Raw genomic sequence first — 21,507 nt, 5'->3', positions numbered from 1 at the left:
TATATGAGATTATATTTTAAAACAGTCATGATTAATTACAATACCATTTAAATGGGGTGCATATCACCAAATAAGAATAAAGAATTATCTGGAACCATTACAGTCACAGAAGACAGCCATGAAGAGGCAGGCTTCATGTCAACTTTCTGTACATCCTTTCAAAACCTTTATTTTAGTTGTCATCTAAATGCAAGTGGCTTCCAATCATGGCTCACCAACCTCAGCCTGAAACTGGAGGACCCACTTCTTGCAAGAACTATGCTAGTGTCTACATTTAAATTTCCAGACACCACATTTTCAGAAGAGCCAATGGTCCTGCTTTGTCATTAAATCAGAAAAGACTCCTAGGGTTGGTGGGCCCATCTACCTACTGCAATGCGAATGGGAATCTTGGTAAGATGAAGACACCACGGAACTAAAATAAAAATTAATAAAAGGAAGAACGGGCCCAGCTTTGTTACCACTAATTGTCTAAATTACTTCTTGGTTTGGTCACCTAAGCTTGGAGCAAGAAGGAAGAGATGATGATAATTTCTTACTGCCCAAAGGATGGTACCAGTCGTCTGCTGCATCTTGGGCAGGCGGAGCTTTAAGTTTGTGTTTGTATCAAGAAACTACAGTGACCATCTTCCAGGGTGCCAGAAGGAATGAGCTGAAAAAGGTGAGACCTGGCAACAGGCATACCCTGTAGTTACCACCCCTGCTTCTGCTGACTGAAGCCAGGGCTGAGGCATCTCTGATTTAGATCTTTGGTTATGGACCAGGCTCCTAGAAACTCACACACAGTGTATGCAAGAAAATAATTTTTAAACAATGCCAATGAAATGGCTACTAATAGTTGTGAACTTCTACCGAGGCGTCCAATTTTTCACTTCTGAAGGTGAATTATTTATAGTCCTAGGGTTGATTACCGCTGTTACAGGCTGGTGTCAAAATTCAGGCGCAGGCGAGTTCTGGGTTCAGGGACACCCTGCTGTGCAATTCCCTTCCTGCCTCTCTGAGCCCTACAGCTCCCTGAATAGTTAAGAGAATTAATTACAAAATCCACAATGGGCCCTGGGTCAAGTAAGAGGGAGATGGCAAGCTAAAAACAAGTATTTTTTCCCCATTAAGTACAAACCACCCCTCACTCTCATAGGAAGGGAGGATGAGCAGAGACACAACTCAAAGGAGGAAAAAAAAAAAGAAAAAAGAAAAAAAAAAAAAGAAAAAAAATTCCATTATAGCCGACTTCCCGGCGCTCCAGCCTCGGATATGAGTAATCGCAGAAAATGTAACATCAGCTTTTCTTGCTTTCCTTACATGGGGTTCCTCCTTTATTTCCTTTCAAAAGGGGTCAAATTCTCCTCTGTAATTCAAAAGAGCTGCTTCTTGGTTACTAAAAGGGTGGCCTCCCTCTTTAACAGCTCTACTTCCCCCCCCCCCACCTCCCGGTGGAAATCTAATATTTTGGGTAGAAAATAAAAGTTGCAAAAAAAAAAAAAAAAGAAAAGAAAAAGAAAAAAAAGAAAAGAATAGACCTCAAGCCCCTCACCTGCTTTGCCTTGAGGGCTTCCAATAAATCTCACCCACTAGCAAGGGCAGATCTAAGCGAGCTGGAACTGCCTGCAGGAGCCTCTGGAGGCAGCATCCTCGAGCTGGGACGTGCTGCATAAGCACAGACCACTGTGGATGCCTGAACACCCAGCGCCAGCCAGTGGGTACCACAGGAAGTCAGGGGCGTTCACAGCATCCAGGCCTCTCCGAGGGTCTGCACTGGCCACAGCACAACCTCCCTGTTACTCTCCAATTCCCTCATACCCTCTCTATGACCTAGCCTAGTAAAGGGGGGATGAGTGGGGGAGAACGCTGGTGTTGTGATGCTGTGTGGTCTACACGTCCCTCTGGACTGCAGACATGAATGAACTTTGTACAGGAGACAAAAGGCCACTTGAAATAGAAAAAAAAAATGTTTACTACTCCTTTAGGTTACAAAGCAGCCTGGACAGGGAATCTGGTCCCAGGACACAGCCTCTCCATGGTAATTCCTATTGGGAGAAACAGAGTCATCCAGAGAAGATGGACATGGGACTTCACTGTCGCCTGGCAAGAACACATACAAGAAGCAAGAGTCTAACCACCATGCTGGCTGTGCTCTGTGGGTAATGAGGATGCAGGGTGTTCCCGTTCTCTGACCACTGAAAGGGGAGGCATCTGCAAAGAATCATGCCTGATGTGGTCCACACAACTGGTCTTCAGGAGCTGACCTGAACTGGGACTTTATGAATGTGTATGCAGTCACAGGCCTGTGATACAGGCACTCTAAGGCTGAGGCAGGAGGATTGAGAGCAAGAGCCCCAACCTGCATTGTGGACTAGTCAGGGATACCACAATGATACCTGATCCCAAAGAAACAAAGAAAGAAAATGAAAGAAACAGATCTGCTACGAGCTAGAGGTTCTGCCTCAGTGCTAGAACTCTTGCCTGGTATGTATAAGGCCCCTGGGTTCAAGCCCCAGCACTATAAAGAAAAGAAAATACATGTAAAAACACTTTCATAGTGAAGCATAAACTATGTTTGGTTCAGTGATGAATTTAAAGGTGTACTTGATTTCTTTCATTGTTTAAAATAACTAACCTACTTATTTACTGGGTCTATCACTGGTATTTCATATATGCTGTAGAGTTTTTTTTTTTTTTTAATTAATCAGTATTCACACAATCATCAAAACAATCATAGGAATAATGGTGTCTGGTGAATGTGGTTAAGACACCTCCAGAAGTCCCACAACTGATGTCTTCTTGACTGGTTGTGCTCCGTCATAATTAAGGGAACTCACACCTTTCCATGAAGGCACATGTCCTCTGGAAATGTCATGGAGAAAGCAAAGTACACGGAGCAGCAGGGAAGAGGGCCAGTGGCCGCATCACCCACCTCGCTGTGGTCAAAAGCTCCGTGTCCTTATATCTGCCATTGCCATCTACGTTGCCACAGTGTTCAGAGCTGCCCAGTCAAGCTGTAAAGTGACAGTCTGTCGATTTTAGTAGACCATCCATTTTCCTTTTTTGGTTTTTTTTTTTTTGTTTGTTTGTTTTGTTTTGTTTTGTTCCCACATGAGAATATGCAGTACCTTTTCGTTGAAGGGCAGCTGTTTCTAAGGTCTGAGCGGCCATGTCCTTTCCCAAGCCTGCATCCCCGAATACTAGAGGTACCAACTACACAGAGCAGGGGCAATCGCAAAGAAGGATTTCTGAAGGAAATACAGCCTATGCAATGAATTTCCTTCTTCACACTCTCCCACTGCCCCAATGTGGCTGGGTCTACAGAAAAACATATTACCATTTACCACAATGTGCGGTCTCTCTGCTTGACGGCAAAGTCACCCTCCCCTGCTAAGACCCTGTGTCACATTACATTCGAAATACAAGATGACCCTCTTCTTCAGCTGTCACTGAGTCCTGTGCCTCCTGACAACACAAGCATTATAAATTTTATTATTACATCTGGAATTTCATGATATGCTTAACAACTGAACTGAGACGTGCAGACCAGAATACTGCCCTCCTACCAAGAGCCACCGGGCTCTAGTTAGGAAGCTGCAAAAGCCTCCTGAAAAGTATAAAGAGTTAACACCCCCATTCTCTAATATACATGGCAGAGGGACCACCAGACCAAACACAATGGTCATATATTAAATAAAAGTACATCCTCAGATGCAAATCAAGATTACATTTCTTGGAGCAATGATGAGATAACCCATATATAGATTTTATCTGTGAGCTAGCCCACTGCATCTGGGAACTGAGATAAATGGACTACGTACAGGGAGACACTGTACAACAATACTTGACTCTCCATGTGGCCGGGTTGGCTGTTGGGCAAAGTAGAATCACACGCTCATTAAAGAGCCCCCAGCTCGCCCTTCCTAATTTCACTGGCGCCACAGTAGAAGCATCACGGTGGATATAGTACAGGCCATCTTGAGCCAGGATTGCCATCAGATTAACCAGCCTGTTCATGATATAATAGAAAGAAAAAGAGACCAAACACAGCTGAAGGACACGTTGGGAGTTGGGGGCCACAGTAAAGTTGGGTGGAGAGAACGTGCTCTCCCAAGAAGACCAGAAGCAGCACAGAGGAGCAGCACCCAATACCACTGGGCGTCATCAACAGGCTGTGCTGTGGTACTGATGTGATGACAATGGTGTACAGCAGTCCATCTCTCTGCTCACGGTCTGGATTGGTTCTTCACCCTTGCCTCCATATTATCCTTACAAGCAAATCAACCAAACTTGCCACTGCATGCAGCTGGGCTCTCCAGGTTTATCCATTCTAAGTCACTCCTTATATTAATGGTCCATCCATTCTTGGTTGCAAAATCAAACAAACAAACAAACAAACAAAAACAAAACAAACAAACAAAAAAAAAAAAACAGAAGCATACTCACCTTCCCACAACCTGAGCCCCACACCCACCTGACAACCACACTAGGCTCAGAGAACCCAAAGTATGTCCCAGAGATGCTCAGCCATGCCAAGTGAACGATCCAGAGACCACCCAGAGAAGCCAAGCCTCTCCCCACTGCACCCTTCACCTTGCTTCTCTAGCCAGCTCCCTTAAAAATGGCCCTGCCAACCACCTCAGCCAGGTTCTCAACCGAACACTAATAAGTGCTTGTTTGTTGAACTGAAAAATCATTACCACAGAACACGTCAAGTAATGAAAGATGTTTTCCTCGGAGAAATGTTAAATACTTCACTTCTTTCACAAGGAATGAGTACACGTGTTTCCAGATAATACTTCCCTCCCTCCCCACCCACGCTCTCCGCCAGAGTCTGAGGCTCCAGGATCCATGGAGAGCAGGCTCACGGCCTGGCTCTCAGGAGCAAGAGCACAGCCGTTATTTTATTTATTTTCCTTTGCCCAGCTGACACCACACTGGTTCTCTTACTTGTTCACCTAAGCATCCCAGTAGGAGCCTCTGTCACATAACAAGAGTCGTGGCTTGCTTTTACTATTTTATATAGAAAAGCAGGGAAAATAACACGACCACAGCCTCATCTATTAGGCCGTCTTAGCATTCCCTAACTAATGTATATGAAAGAGCCATTTCACTACAGGCCTAGAGCAAACACAAAGGCAGGAAACAAAATGTCAGAGAGAACCCCGGTTGCCTGGGGAAGGCTCCTAGGAACCCCACCTTCTCCTGACAGACACGTGAATATCTGCTTCCTTCAAACACTCTTCCTTAGCAGATAAGTGTCATGGATTTAAGTGTTTCACAATGGCTACTCTTACAGGAGAGCCAATCTGGTTAATTTGTGCTCCTTACTCTCTTGTGTTAAGACTTCAGGCAAGCGCCTGCTTTGAATACGTGGCAGCTGAGATACAAAAATCCAAAATGACTTCCAGGCAACCAGGGAGGTGCCGGTTACTTAGATAAAACACTGTGTCTGCTACTTTCAGGGAGTGTGGACTTTTGGGGAGTGGGGAGCCAGTGAGTCCATTTTTTTAAACCACACATTCTGACTTGGAAGTCGGTGTGTGCATAGCCTATAATACTAATTGCTGAGGCTGAGCCAGAAGGATTTGGAGTTTCAAAGGCCAACCCAAGCTTGATGAGAGAAAGACCAGCCTAGGCTAATTCTAATTTCATGGACAACAGGATAGGAATGGGATCCAACAACAATAACAAAATAATAGTGGTGCCTCTGTCCTGCCAGATCTTTTGGAGATACAGGAATCCTCGTATAATCAGCCAGGATGGGAGACTGGGAAATCCCTACCAAACCTCACGTGGGACCAGGCCCTCTTCAAAGAAGGAACTGTGTGCTCCACTTCCCTGCTTCCTTCTCTCCTTTAGTGAGTCACTTCAACTGCCACCAAGAGTCACCAGCGGGGCAGGGGCATGAAACCCAAACAAGAGACAAAACAAACAAACAAACAAAAAAAAAAAAACAAAAAAAAACAAAAAAACACCTCCCTAAATTTCTCAGAACCTGGACTTTCCCCCCCATCCCACCTCCCGGTTACGCTTCCGTCTTTAAGATAAAGCAGACCTCTATCTAACTTCACAAGCATTACAAGTTGAGACTCTTCACATGCCAATTCACAAATGTCCCATCTATATATCAAGGGGAACTTTCAATGCTAGACCTTCCCCGTGAAGCTCCAGGTTTTGGAATGACTTTGCTTGACATTAGGCAATGTGCCTTGTCAGCATTCATTAGACAAGGGGAGATGACAACTCTTAAGGTGGTGATGTTGCACGCCTTTAATCCCAGCACTCAGGAGGCAGAGGCAGGTGAATCTCTGAATTCTGAGTTTGAGTCCAGCCTAGTCTACAAAGAGAATTCTAGAACAGCCAGTGCTACACAGAGAAACGCTGTCTCAGAGGGGAAAAAAAAAAGTCTCTTTCTAGGGGCTAGAGAGAAGACTGTATGTACTGCAGTAGACCTGACTGTGGTTCCCAGCAGGCACTTGCCTCTGGGAGACTCCTGACCATCTGTAACCCCAACTCCAAGGATTCAGACATCCTCTTCTGGCCTCTACAGTCACATATACCCACTCCAGATAAACAAGACTAAAAGTAAATGAACTCCCCCCTGGTCTACCTCCAAACAGCTGTATCTCACGGGGAATGAAGCACCCCTCACCTGCTCAGGTCACCAAAGGAACTGCTCACACCCTTGGAAAGCACCCACTGGACTTGCTGGCACAGCCAAGCCTGTGCCAGTTTGTCATGAGCAATGACTGCACCAGAAGACTCTGAAGGTGAAAAACAACTGGTAGGTGGTCAGAAAACCTACAGGTACTTGGCAGTTTCCCAGAATAACCTGAGAACCCAGGAACCCACCAAGCAGATGCTGACTCAAGAGCAGAAATATCCCTTGCAGTCAAAGTCTGGAGGTCACGTTCTGACTAGGAACACCCTCCAGCCACCTGAATAGATGAGTTCTCTCTGGGGCCCCAGTGGCCAAGGCAGGTATGATTTGCTTATCTGAGCCTTTCTCTCTCAACAAAAGGCCAGGTCTATAACTTCCAAAGTGGGGCTTCCAAGTGCATCATAAGGAGAGGGTGTGGTCCTGTCCTTGGGACTCTTGGCCACAGATCCCCAGTGCTTGTACAAGCATGGTGCTCCAGATGGGGGCGCTACTGCTCTGATCTGGTGTGCCCTGAACACACTGTTTTAATGTATTTTTTTTTTTAAAAAAAGTTGCCTTTTTTCTTCTCATGAATCCTAATAGTCAAGCCTTTCTGTGTTCTGCTAATTTTAGAAGTCCTGCTATTCTTTGGGAGGAGAGTGGTGTGAAAAATCAAGCAGAGTACCCAAAAATAAAAGAGTAGATCTGTTTCGGGGATTGCAGCATGCTTAACTGGAAAGCAGCTCGGGATCTGCCACTTTCTATCTTGTCCTTAATACATTTTCCCAATTCCTCTGGAATATTTTAGCCTCAGAGAGAACAAGAATGAACTTCCTAGTCTATGAATATATCTTTGAGGAAACACGGACACTCAAAATGATCTCTAGACTCTGACTGGGTACTTTTTTTTTTTAAACAGGATGCTGCAGACCCCAGTCAAATGCGAGTCTCCAAAGCACTCCTTCAAAAATGTATGACACGTTCTGGGCACAGAAGTGAAATGACAGGGACCTTGCACTGGGACACTTCATGGTGTGCCCTTCAAGCCTCCCACCTTTGCCTTATATAAATCAATCCTACTTTAAAGAATTGGGTTCTCTCAGACTTACCAGAAAGGCAGAAAGGCAACTGCACTCCGGCTGGCTGGGTCCCACTGTGGTCACGTGATGACCAGCAGCACAGAAAAACATAAGCAGTCTCTTGACAGTGGCTACCTGCGGACCCCAGCCCACACCTCCTTACCAAGTGGAGACACCAGAGATTTGTAACAGAAAGTTAGACTCTGTGTCAAGCCCTTCATGCAAACAATAAATATTACTTCTGCTCATAACTGGACTTTTCTCCAGCATCGTCTTTGAATGTTGAACCTTTTTCAATTAATTAAAAGCCATGCACTGCAGAGTGCATATTTTATCAGCCCTCAGCTGCTTAAGTGTCTAGAAAAGACCAGGCCGTTTTTCTTTCTTTCTTTCTTTCTCTTTTTTTTTTTTTTTTTTTTCCAGGCAAACCAGAGCAAGTACTTGCAAGGGTCATATCTTTTTAATTATCTTTTCTCTCTTTGATTAATTATTCCGTCTGACAATAGCGTGTTTCTAATGCTATTCACCTGCCTTTGATGATTGACAACTTTTCTGTCTGATTCAGAGCAAACAGCTGCTGCCACAATCTCCTAGCAACCCGGGTGTGATGGATGAGCCCCCAAGATGGATGGTTGCAATAAATCATGTCTCCAGCCATAAAACTGAGAAAAGGGGATAAGAAGAAAAGCGAACAAAAAACAAAACAAGATTTCTTCCCATGAGTGCACGCCGTTCCTTACCAATTATACCTGAACCGGACTTCATACCTATCAGCAGCAAAGTTTTCATAATCAGTAAAACAAAACAAAAACAAAAAAAAAAAATGGGAAGGTGGCATTTTGTATAAAAGGTGTTTACAATTCTTTCTGCAAATTGGCACTTGTACTCTTAATTACCTCCAACACCACCCAGTGCAAGGGCAGATGATCAAAGTTTTGCCTTCTTCCAGGAAGTCTCAGCAAGCAGCGGCAGTAGCGGCTGGCATAGCCTGATGTGGTACCAGGCACCAACAAAAGATGGATCTGATTCTACCTGGTTTGAGGCAGCCGCTGGGCAAGTCCCAGAGTGGACCCTAAGCCATGGCTGTGAGCAAAGCAAAGTATCTGAGTGCTAATAAAGTTATTTCAAAACACACACGAGCACACATACACGTGCACACACACACACAACAAGAGAGAGAGAGAGAGAGAGAGAGAGAGAGAGAGAGAGAGAGAGAGATGCCTATTAGCTAGTGCACAGCCAGAGTCTCATTTCTTTCAGATGCCAATACTTTTTACATGTGTAGGAAATTCTTTCCCAGCATCCTCCAGCTTGTACATTCTACCCCTTCTCAAGTTCTAGATTCTTAATTTTATAGTTGAAAAAAAAAAATCTCCATCTAACTTTCTGTCCCATCGTTCTTAAAAGTGAATGGCCTAACTGTAAGTCACACAAGAAACCTTCCATCTCATCAGCAAACCCAAATAAAAGTTGCATACTGAACAGGAGGAATACAGCTCCTGACAATGGAGTCTGCACTCTCGGGGCTTTCGTGGTTTAGGAGACTGGAGTAGGGAGGCTGCCAGCTTCTCTTTTCCCTTTTCCATCAGGGAGCCAGGCACCAAGGGCTCCAAAGCAGAACAGCATGGAGACAGGCCATCAGGTTGCCACAGCCTCCCTCCAGACAGCTGGGGGCTCCAGTGGCAAGCCAGCCTGCGTCCCTAAGTACTTCCAGTAGGTGGGGGTGTCCCAGTACACAGAGCTTGAGGGTGCAAAAGCAGCAGAAATGATTAACTGGCAGGGCCTGCAAACAGCTGTCCACATCAGTCCTGGTGGGGGTCGGTGGGGGCCCAGCTGCAGAGAACAGAGTGCAGACACAAAGAAAAAGAGGCTGCTGGGAGCAGAGGCAGGGAGCCGCAAAGGATCATTTTTTATCTAAAATATTCTTGAGACATACAAGTGTTTTTCTACTTCACTCTCACACTACTAACCAAGCCAACCAGTATTTTTTTTAAGTTATATTATGCTATTTTTTAAGTTATATTGTGCTAAAGCTTTTTCAATACAGATTTGAAAAAAAAAAAAAAAAGCATGACAGAGTTTTAAAAAAAATCAGACAAGGGTTCTGGCTTCAGCAACTACGGCTCTGTTTATATTTTAATGTTTGGTACGTGACTGTCTCTATGAGGGAAGAAAGGCAGAGAGAGGGGAGAGAAGGAGAAGAGGAGAGAGAGGCAGTTAGTTAGTTACTTGCTTGTTAGCTTTAGTGCCAATCACAGACACTTCTTTTTTTTCTCCATGTCCTTGAAAATTTTTCAAAATGAAAACTTCACCACTCCCTGATTTCATGTTTTTGGGGGGTCCTCTATTAAGTACAACGGGGGGGGCTGTCTATTCAGCAGCAATGAGAGCCCAAGGCCAATCGATGAAACACACACACACACACACACACACACACACACACACACGCCCATAGCCAGCCCCGGCTGGTCCAACTCTCAAGTTACAGGTTTACTCGGCAAGTCTAAATAATATTCAAAATGATAAATGGCACCCCTAGCCCAGCATCTACCATCAATCTTTTTTTAAGGAACATCTATCTTCAATAACGTACGTTTGAATCATGTGAAGCCAGGAGCCCTGAGACTCATTTATCCCACGCCTCACACGCGGGGCCTTGCTTGAATGATACCTGTCAACTGCCTTCCTCACTCTGGACTAAAGGGAAGAAAAAGAAGTGGGGAGAAGAGAGAAAAGGAGACACAGGAAGGACAGGGATGGACGGACGGACGGACGTCGTCATGCATCAGAAGCTAAGCAGTGTGGCTCGGCAGCTCATATAAAGGAATACAGCATCTTTAGCGCCTCGGCCAATTTTGCAAACCACCCCCCCATGCCATACCACACACCCCGAAGAAGACAGCCATCTACAGGGCAGGCTGTAGACTCTCCTCTCCCTGCCTCTCTTCTCTCCTCCCTCTGCCTCTCTCACCAAATCAGCAGAGCTTCATGAGCAAGCCACACTGTACTGTACTGGAGGAGGAGGGGACAACCAGGCTTCCCTCCCCTCGCTGTTGTCTGGCCGGGGCCCATATGATAAATGACATATGTCATTCTGTCAGGGGAAAGGGTGGGTCAGTGATGTATGAGTCCGCTGAAAAGGAAATCGACTGTTTGGCATGGCGAGGCTCTTCTCCACCAGGATTTAGTTTCAGAACTCTGAAATGAATTCTCCGACGTTTCAAGTGCATACTTAGGGCAGGCTGCCGGGAGGCCTGGGGAAATCGCACTTTATCCTCCCCCTGTCCTTCTGATGGCGGGAGCTCGCACACACACACATGCGTACACGCACGCACGCGCGCATACACACACACACACACACACTCATATACACCCTAAACCAATCCCACCACCAGATACCTGGAAAGGGCCATGTGCATGCCAGCGTCCTCAGCAGGCACACACTGGGGGTTATTAAAAATACAATTAGAAAAAAAAATTTAAAAAAAAATAAAAGAATGAACTGGAGGGCAGGAAGGTTAGTCCTTTTATTTATTTATTTTTTAAAGGCAAAGGGCTGACACAAAAGCAAGATAAAAATTAGCATGTTTGAAGTAATCGGCCCGCAGCTTGACATCTGCATAGTAAATTTTAAAGGAAAAAAATGTGTCAGACAGCCGTGCGCCGATGCGCCCTCCCCCCTTTCATTAGCTCACTGCCAGGGTGGTACCGCTCAACCTCATTACGGCGGGAGGATTTATGGAGCTGAACCCAATGGCAAAGAAAAGGCATCTGTCAATAATTGTAGGAAGCTGCACTCACAGCTTTGAAATCTCATTAAGTATGCAGTTATCAGGCATAAAGATCAAAAACATTACTCAACTCCGACAGAATCTTATGGGGGAACATTAATTAGCAACAGGCCTACAGTACAAAAAGAGAGAGAGAGAAAGAGAGAGGGAGAGAGAGAAAGAGAGAGAGGGAGGGGGAAAAAAGACTTCCTCTCACACCTGCCCAAACCCACAAACCTAAAGCAACACTCCCCCTCCCGTGCGAAAAAAATAATTCCCGGCATCTGAGACTGATCAAGAACATGAAACACACACACACAGAAAGGGGGACAGGGAGGGGAAGGGTGGGTGGCGGGCGGGCAGCAAGGAGAAGGGGGGAGGCGGTGGCGCGACTGGTTGAGAAAGGCCTGGCGGTGAGGACAGAAAAGGAAGGAGCTGTCAAACTTGAGGAGGATGTCAGCGCCCGCCCTGATTACAGGGGCCTATGCAGTTCACAGACCTTTTATCATTCCACCCATCAAAACCAGCCTAAGAGTCAGAGTCTGAGGACGGAGGCTACAGGTCTGCAGCTCAGGCTGGGCCCAGACTCAGGACTGCTCCCTCAGGCTTATGCTGACCACCTGCCCAAGGCCTGCTCTCCCTGGGATTAGGTCTGCGGCCAGGCACCAAAGCCAACAACAAGATCCTTGTAGGGGCCCTGGACACAAGCTAGGGCATCTATGCTTCCTCTACACACCATTTGGGCTTCCTAGGAGACACTGAAATAAATCCCTTCTCACGCACGCACCTTTGCTTGTTTTGGTGTGTGATCACTCAAGACACACGAAGGACAGCCATGATGGCACAGGCCTGTCATCCTAGAGTGCAAGGAGCTTCGTGAAGCAGGGGATTGTAAATTCCAGGGCAGCCTGGGCTACATAGCAAGATGCTGTCTCCAAAACTCACACACATAGATAGATAGATAGATAGATAGATAGATAGATAGATAGATAGATAGATAGATGAATAGATGAATAGATGAATAGCAGAAATCTCACAGAAACTGTTGTCAAGTTCACCGTGGGTCATAAGGCTTTAAAAGGCTCTCTGTAACAATGTCTGGACAGGGGGTGGCTGCAGTTGGGCGTCCAAAAGACCAACAAGCTGCTTTAATCCAGCGTACCCAAGAGGGAAAACAGTTAAACGGTATGTTTCCCTGGCCTGCCACCCTGCCCACACTTGTGAGCTGCACGGAGAGAGAATATTTTACACATGTTAGGGATTCCCCATGAACCTTTTGCCTTCAGAATCTCAGGCAAACTTCTATGCCCTGTGGAAGAGATGGATTCATTCTAGGCACACTGGAGCTGGCAGTGTGGGTGGTGAGATGGTTGCAGTACAACAGGCAACATCGGCCTTGGAATATCGTGAACAGTCACATACACACACACACACTCGCATACACGCATGCACACACATATACACACACACATGCGTGTGCACACACACACACACTCATGCACACACACACACACACACACACACTGGCATACACAAATACAGACACAGTGAGTCCATGAAACATACAGAATGAGGATAACGAAGTAAGTATGCTGCATTTTACTTCCCTCATATTATTATAGAAAAGTAGTCTTTCCCACTTACCCAATGGACACATGCATTCTCTCCCTCCCTCTGCCTCCCCCCCCCCCCACACACACATTTCCCATAATCCTACACCATGAGAAAACCCAAGGATCAGAGATACCCCAGCTCCCCAGTCCCTCTTATGCATCCTCTGCTGTCATGGCCACTTCTAAAGCCTTTACCTCTCTCCTCTACACCAGACAAAACCTTCTCTTAATTAACCACATCTTTAAGGAAACTGGCATTAAGATTCCTAGGCAACAGGCTTGGAGATCCCTCCAAGCCAAAGATCCATCCCTCGGAATCTGAATGACCTCAGCTCGGACCAACTGTCACCTATGACCCAAAATAGTCAGCAACACCTGCATATAAACCAGACTACGGAAGAAGAGATTTTAGCATTCGTTACAATAAGGTGTTTATATTTTTTTTTGTATGCTTACAACATTACCTTTATTATGTGTAACATCAAAGTGATTATAGCAATTACATCTAACAGAATTAATTACATCATTCCTGGATACATAATGCATTAGAGGTAAGCCAAAGAAAGAAAACATCTTGATTGTACTAACTATTGTTGGTTAGGCTTTTCTCCAGCAGCAATGCCAATCCAGTGGCAGTGTGCAGGGCCCTGAAAGCTGAGAGGTTTCCGAGGAGATCGGGCTATATTCTTAAAATGAAGTGGCGCTTTTGCTTAATAATATGTTGGCGCTAAGGGACATATAAAATCGATTTAATTTTTTTTTTTAGTGTAAATCTTTAAAAGGTGCTGGTTCATCCACCCAACCAATGTTACTACATAAAGAAAAAAAAAAGGCACGTGGGTGAAAGACTTACAAGTCTTTACGTATGCAAAATAAATGCACTCAAGGCTTCATTAATATTAATTTAAATTCAAAACCCATTTACATTAAATTGTTCATTAAAAATTGCCTATTTTATGCAACATGCATTTCTCAAAGAACTCAGAGGAAACTGAATACATAGGGCTAAATTTAATGATGGGGACAGAATATCAAAAGTAAATGAATTTGAGTCATTGCACGTAGATTACCAAATAGCCCTGTGCTCTCCATTAAGGAAGGGGGCTCCAGTTGGGGAAAAAAGCAAGCATTTGGAGTATTTTGTTTTCTGTTACCTTAGACTTGTAAAGAAGACATCCTGGTTTATCATAGACAAGGAAGAAGTGTGTGTGTGTGTGTGTGTGTGTGTGTGTGTGGAGTATGTGGGGAGAATGAGAAAGAGAGGGAGAGGGAGAGCGAGAGAGAGAAATTGGTAGGACAGAGGCCAGCCAATCCAGCCTGCTTTGAGCCTCAGGTTTCCAACTGGACTCAAATGCACTGTTAAGCTCATGTTTTTAAGATTGTACCTTAGTGAGCATTTCTCACTAGTCATCTTGATAGAAAACTGATAGTTCCCCTCTTCTCTACCTTCTGCCCTCTGCGAGCCTTTGTTGCCAAAGTCAGGAGACTAAAAAGTATGACAAGGAGCCAGTGAGTTCCTTGCTTGGCCCCACCTCCCTCCACAAGACAATCTGAACTTCCCCGTTTCCCCAACAGCTGTTCTGGATGAAGAAAGCACAGTTATAATTAATAACATGTGTCCTGACAGTATGGATTACTAATTTATCATTAAGCCCAAATAAATTTAAATTATGTTCCAAGAACCACATTTTCACAATATCTGAGAGAAGAGGGTAGAGGGATGGTCAGAAAGTCCAAGCTCTACAACTTGTAGTGACTGCCCTTCTTAGCCTCAGCACGTCTATCTCGTGGGCTATTCTGGTTGGGTCAGTGGAAGAATTTACAGATTTGAAGGTAATTAAACCCAAGAATTTAAATGCTGATCAAACCGAGTGTATCGTGCTAGAAATGTCTTTTTTTTAAATGGGGCTTATAAAATATTCAATATTTGGTCAAGGGCACTATGTAATTTTTCCAATAACGATTCCTAAATCTAGAGTCTGTCAGTCTCTCAGGCAAGTGGCCTTAAGCCGGCCATGTGCTACTGTCTTTGGGAAGATTATTATTTCCAAGAATGTATCTATCACCTTACTGTAGCCACAAACAGTGACCTGGATTTTTGAGTCCTCACTGGATGTAAATTTTTCCCATGCTGAAAAAAATTAAGGAAATCTTCACCCTTTATCCATTTCTTACAATGCAGGTTTTTTTAGGAAAAAAAAAATCCAGAAAGGGAGGAAAAATATATTCATAGTCATTGTTTAGTAGAATTTAAAAATTAATTGAATGACTAACTGCAAATACTGGAAACTAGAATTAATCTGTCTGGATTTAAAAAAAAAAAAAAAAAAGGCTTACAGACATTTAAATGCAAGTATCAGGACACTTTATCAACCTAACATAAAATTGTCATCTTATCTTATTATATGACTATTTTATGCATGTGTCAAAGAATTTAAAAATGACTGCCTGTCTATTGAGTCTAATTACAAGTGCACATTTTCTGCCTGGATGTTCAAGCCTACACCATTGTTACCAAATAAAATATATTGTATTCACCTTTCATTTTTTACCTTCAGACACAGAAACCACCATTTAGAATCTAAGTAAAACACGAACCTATGAGCAGGGAACATCTCACGGGGTCCTGGTTTGGCCTGCCTTCCCTGCGCTCAGGCTGTGGGTGAAGGTAAAGGGTGTTAAACGTGCAGCTTCTTTCCAGGACCCAGCAGTTTCAGTGGGGTAGGTACTAGTACAGAAGGTTAGATGCAGATAATTTTGCGTTTTATTTTTTAACTGCAAAACCAAATATATGCATAGTTTGTTCAGTGGCAGGTAGGGATGGAAACTGGGCCCGTAGGGAACCCTCACAAGGTTGCATCTGGAGTACCTGATGGGCTTAAAGGAGGCTGTGACATCAGGACCACGGGACACATGCCAGTTCCTGGCCTTTCTTCATGTCTGTGCACTGCAGCCTGGCCAGGCCTCACTCTGCAGCCCACATGTACTAGAGAAAGCACCCTAAAGGGGAGGTCCCACATAGCCCTTGGCATGACCCTTCTCCTTGACCAAGTGTCAGGCCAGAGTGAAAGACAGGTTTGCACCCTACAAGCTCGCCTGGGTTTACATCTCCCAAGTCCCTGAACTCAGTCACCGTCTGTTCTCATTACCTCACGAACCAATCTTTAGTAAAAGAGGGGAGACACAGAGTTTTGAGACAACCTGGGGAATAACTGTTGATATATCAGCAATTGACAACGGTACTCGCATTCAGGAGCATGCTCAAGGCAAACCCATGAACGAAATGGCAACAACCTCTGCTCATTATCAAGGATTGCCCTGAAGTGGACTGAGCTCTCCTCTCTGACAGTTGTCAAGACCATGGGATGGGGTACACTTTCCCAAGTAGAGGCCCACCGAAAGATCCTTGCCTTCCACCTCTTCTGTGTCTTTCCTTCACTGAAGATGACTTCTTTTCTTCTTCTTCTTCTTCTTCTTCTTCTTCTTCTTCTTCTTCTTCTTCTTCTTCTTCTTCTTCTTCTTCTTCTTCTTCTTCTTCTTCTTCTTCTCCTCCTCCTCTTCCTCCTCCTCCTCCTCCTCCTCCTCCTCCTCCTCCTCTTCTTCCTCCTCCTTCTTCTTCTTCTTCTTCTAAAAAATGTATATAGTTCCTTTGGTTTTAAGGGAAATGGGGAGGAAAAGAAAATAAAACCATAGGCCAGCCAAAACCAGTTCTATGTCTCCTTGCTCTAGAGAAGACTGTCTGTCCACAGGAGAAATATGTGGCAGGTCTGAGAGGGAATAAATTCCCCAGGCAGATGCGGGCATGTCTTCCTGAATGCTCAGAGGCTTCCAAGAGAGAAGACAGAAGATGCTGCTGGGAGTTGCCCTAGTATGAAGCAACCTGATGAAGGTGACACAAGCAAGCACACCATCAGGTAGGTGAGCCACCTCTCTAGCGAGCCGTCTCTCAGGCATGCGCATGTCCACTGGCAACGGAGAAAACCTGCTATCCCAGGAAAACCCACAGAGTTCAGTGACACCAGCTGATCCTAGCCCCGTTTACAGAAGTTGGGAAGCCTGAAGATTGACCCTCACAATGCCACCACCTAAGAACACCGTAGAAGAATGTACCTTTACAAGAAAAAAAGAATCTAAAAGTCACTGATGGTTTCTTGCTCACTGAAGATTCTTTTAAGCCGAACAGTGATCTTCTGTGCTGCATCCTCCAGAAAATGTACATATGTGGATAAAATAGAACGTGCTGTTAAGGATTACTATAATTCAGCCCTGCTATTTTCTGAAAATATTTGTTTAAAACAAACACTATGAAGGTGGGCTAGGTGTTTTAAGCAAGGAATAATGGCTACTTTGCCTAGAGGACATTGGTCATTCCTAACCTAGCTTCAGTGGGCAACAACAATCTTCCCAGTACAAATGGCTGCCCTTTTCATATTACACGCTCCCAGGAAGGAAACTCCTGCCCAGATTTCTGTCCAGAAGGTGAAGAAACTCCTCTTTCTTGCCCATTCTCCCTCTCTACAAAAAGACTCCAGATCATGCATAATTTCTATTTTCAAAATCTAAATTGCAGAAATCGTCTTTTCAGGGATTCTTGGAGCCTGCTTCGGCCTTTCGGAGAGCTATGCTACATTTGGCCGAAATAGAAAGCCTGTGTGCACCTGTGTGCTACGTCTGCAAGCTCTCCCCAGCTCTGGGTGCTTTGTGGTTGTTATTCTACCCCAGACCATTAAAAGGGCCCTAATTCCTATGACATGATTATCCAGGTACCAAAGCCCATTTGTCACCTGCAGCAGAAAATTGAGTTAATGCACAACTAAAGGCAGCCAGGACTGTGTAATATCAACTTGATTACATCAAACTAGCTGCAAACCTAATTCTGCTGCATGACACTGCGTCAAGCTTGTCATCTCCAATCATTAAAGCTGTCAGGAATCCATCAGGTTTACAGCTAATTAGGTGAACACTAATGAAGCTGGCAGAACAACTTTTCTTTTTTTATGGCTGAGCGGACCTTTCAGTTTTGGGGAGGGGAGGGTGTTCTCCAGTATTCTCAAGGTTGCTGTGGACAGGATTTCCAGTCACCAATCAACAGACATCTTTCTTTTTCCCCCCACCATCTCTCTATCGGTACAAAGCAATCAATTTGTTATCACTCGGAGACTCGGAAGATGTCACAAAAGCAGCTTCGAGAACTAAAAAAAAAAAAAAAAAAAAAAAAAAAAGGAGGGAATGCAGAGAAGTTCCTGGTCCATCCATGCAAACAAGCAAACAAGAGCAAACAAAGCAGCACCTCACACAACTCACTGACTGGCCTGGGCACACTCATAAGCAGCCTAACCGTGGAACAGTTTTGTGTGGAGCCCTTCAGCCATCCTGCACCCCCTCCTCCACGAGTCCATTAGGCAGAAGCATTCTGATAAAGTAAATCCAAAACCAGGGTATGAGAAAGAAAGAAAGCACTCATTCTGCCAACTTATGATTGACCATTAAGCTATTGATGAATGTGCCTGTCAGGAGAGAGACAATTAAATCAAATATGAAACAAAGTCGTTCTGACGGGTCATTTTGATAGAGCAAAGCCATTCTTCCATCTCCCATTAGTCGGGCAGTCAAGTTTTTATATAATGAATTTTCCTTAACTGACCTGAGATTTCCTGGCTGGCTTAGAAGTGCAAAAAGGTTAGTGAACAGGTTGCTTTACAAAATTAATAATAATAATAATAATAATAATAATAATAATAATAATAATCAAGCCAACAGCGTGTTTGAGAAAACTGTCCTGTGGGCCAGGTGGAGCAGTGAAGGGGAGCTACAGAGTTCAGAATCAAATGGAAAGATGCAACCACATATGTTTCATTGGATGGAGGCACAGATACCTTAAAAAATGTGTACCCGAAAAAGAAAGAAAGAAAAAAAAATCCCAGACTGGAAGAAGCCCAAGACATTCCTACTACCCAACTTTGTAAAGGATGCCTCCAAAGTTTTCGAGTTTATTTTGGGTAGATAAGCTCACTGCTAAAGCTTGGAATTTAAAGGAGGAGGTGGGATGAGCAGGCAGCATCAGTGAGGAGGTGAGCTCTCTGTTGGGATCGTCAAACTTTCTAAATTTGGGTAACACTGAGTACAGAGAGAAAACATGCCTTCATTCTATGCATCAAAGCAAGTTTAACGCCCCCCCCCCCCCAAGTTTTCCTCACAACACTGTCAGACCAATACACTTCTGGCAGAAGTACCTTATGGTTCCTTCTCTGTGACCCTGGTAAAGAGACTGGAGGCCAGAGTGCAGCTGAGGTGGGAGCCCCCGCTGGTCTGATGGTAATCACCACCACCAGCAGCCAGCATAGCACCATCACCAGCCTGTATACCACCAGCACGTGGAACATTACCTCGGTGACCCTTCTCTCAGCCCTCCCCTCTTTTATCAAAAGAGAAGTGAAAAGAAAGAAGATTAAAGAAAAGGACTCCTAAGTAACCCTCCCCTTCAGGCAGCATCTGAGCCTCTGCACGTCTGAGTGTTATTCATATCAAAATACATCACGTCCATATGTGGTCCTCTCTCGGCAAGCCGCCCCAAATCCCTGAAGTTGCACTGACAGGGCCCTCCTGACGTCACGGAGCTTGGCCTCACTATTGCAAGTGATTTATTGATGTTTATTGGGAATGAATAGATCAAAGGCACAGGCATGACGGGCGATCAATCAGTCATCAAATCAAGGGTGGCAACCGGCCAGAAACCCTTCTTCCAGCCAACGTGCCCCCAACCGACATTATTGCAAAATAATGTTATGTGTGTGGGTTTTGTTTTGTTTTCAATGATTCTCTTTTCCAGAAAAAAAAAAAAAATTAGCTCAGTCCTAACAGGAGTTGACGTTCCTGGCAGAAAAAGAGGGAGGGGGAGTACTCAGCTATGTCCCAGAACTAAGTGCTAGAAAAGGGTAGGGAGCAGCAGCGGAAAGAGAGGGAGGGGGTAAGAAGACATTCAAGAATGGAGGAAATGTCAGCATCCAACACTGACCTGACAGTCATCTGACAATACCCAGACCCAGTGCGCTCTGGTTTCCACCGCTGTACCCGGTTTGGGCCCATAAATGAAGAATCAATCGAATTAGCAGTAAGGTGGACAGAGGGATCCGCTAGCTCACTCTAGCTCGCTCTGGTCCGGGTAGACATCGGGTACTACCCGGGACAACGCGGAAGACGTCCCAGAGAACTCAGGTGACCCCGCCCGCCCCCCACCGAAAGGCACCGGTTGGAGAGCGCCTTCCCCGCTGCAGCCGGATCGGCAGAGGCGGGGACCCAAGCCGGCTCGGTAGTCTCCCGGAGGGTGTGCGAGCCGGTCGAACGGAGAACATAGCGGGGCAACGGGGGGAGGGGGGGGGGAACGCACCCGGGCAGGAGAGCCGCGAGCCAGCCGGGCTCCCGGAGTTACTCTGCGCCTGCAGAGACAGACAGAAAAAAAAGAAAGAGGCGAGGAGTGCGGCGAGCAGCGCGGGGGCCGGCGGCCCAGAGGCGCGGCGCGAGCAGAGGAAGAGGAGGAGGACCGGAGGAGGAAGGGGAAGCCGCTCGTACCTGCTGCGCGCCGGGGCGCCTGCTGCTTCCTCCTCGGCATGATGCTTCTCCCGCGACTGCCACCGCCGCCGCCGCCGCCGCCGCTGCCGGGCTGAGCCGAGGGAGGGAGGGGCGGCGGGGGGGGGGGGCGAGGCGGGCCTGCTCGCAGCCTCCCCCCCGGAGAGCGGCCGCCCGCAGGATGCTGCTGCGCCCCGGCTCTCCGCGTCCCCCCCTCGCTGCGCTCCGCCACGATCCCCGAACGTGCGGAGGGAAGGAGGGCGGGCAAGGGAGGCGCGGGGAAGGAGGAGCGCGAGGGGGAGGAGGAGGCAGAAGAGGAGGAGGAGGAGGAGGACCGCGCTGCCGGCGGAATGGGAAGTTTGACAAATCGCTCCAGAGGCCCGAGGAGGAGGGGGCGGGGAGGAGCGGTCGCCCTGCCCCCCCCCGCCCCGTCCCCAGACGAGGTGCGCGGGGTTCGGGGCTGGGGGGCGGGGAGTGAAGGAGGAGAAGGCGGGCAGAGAGATGAGAGGAGGAGCCCGGGAGCGACCCCGGCCGGTCCTGCCCCGCTTCCCGCCCCCAGGCAGGGAGGTCAAGGCATCCGGGGGTGGATGGGGGGGCGCAGCCGCTGCCGCCGAGGCCCGGGGCTCAGCGGTCCAGTCTTCTGCCCACGGCGCGGCTGGAGCGGCAGCGTCGGCAACAGGCAAGCTTAAAGGAAAAGGAGATGATCGTGTCACTCGCCTGCCCGCAGAGGCGCCCCCAGCCCGGGTCCTGGCCCTGGCCCGGACGCCTGCCTAGGGCCCCCCCCGCCCAAGTGCAGACACCAGGAGCTGGCCCTCCGTCTCCGCCCGAGCGCTCTTGTTTGGGCGCAGGGTCCT

At 46.4% G+C, this 21,507-nt stretch overlaps 1 protein-coding gene across 1 annotated transcript in view; it reads right to left on the bottom strand.

The window, feature by feature from the left end:
• Tshz3 (teashirt zinc finger homeobox 3) overlaps positions 1 to 20,767 on the bottom strand; it is a 74,654-nt gene extending 53,887 nt beyond the window's left edge. Inside the window, exon 1 of the mRNA XM_034484912.2 lies at positions 20,657 to 20,767. Coding sequence (XP_034340803.1) covers positions 20,657 to 20,696 — 40 coding nt within the window. The 5' untranslated portion in view covers positions 20,697 to 20,767. The remainder of the gene's footprint in view (positions 1 to 20,656) is intronic.
• Between the last annotated feature and the right edge of the window lie 740 nt (positions 20,768 to 21,507).

Source organism: Arvicanthis niloticus, chromosome 1 (genome assembly GCF_011762505.2).
Source record: "Arvicanthis niloticus isolate mArvNil1 chromosome 1, mArvNil1.pat.X, whole genome shotgun sequence".
NCBI lineage: Eukaryota > Metazoa > Chordata > Mammalia > Rodentia > Muridae > Arvicanthis > Arvicanthis niloticus.
The sequence above is the reverse complement of the archived record's forward strand: the minus strand, read 5'-3'. Positions and strand labels throughout refer to the sequence as shown.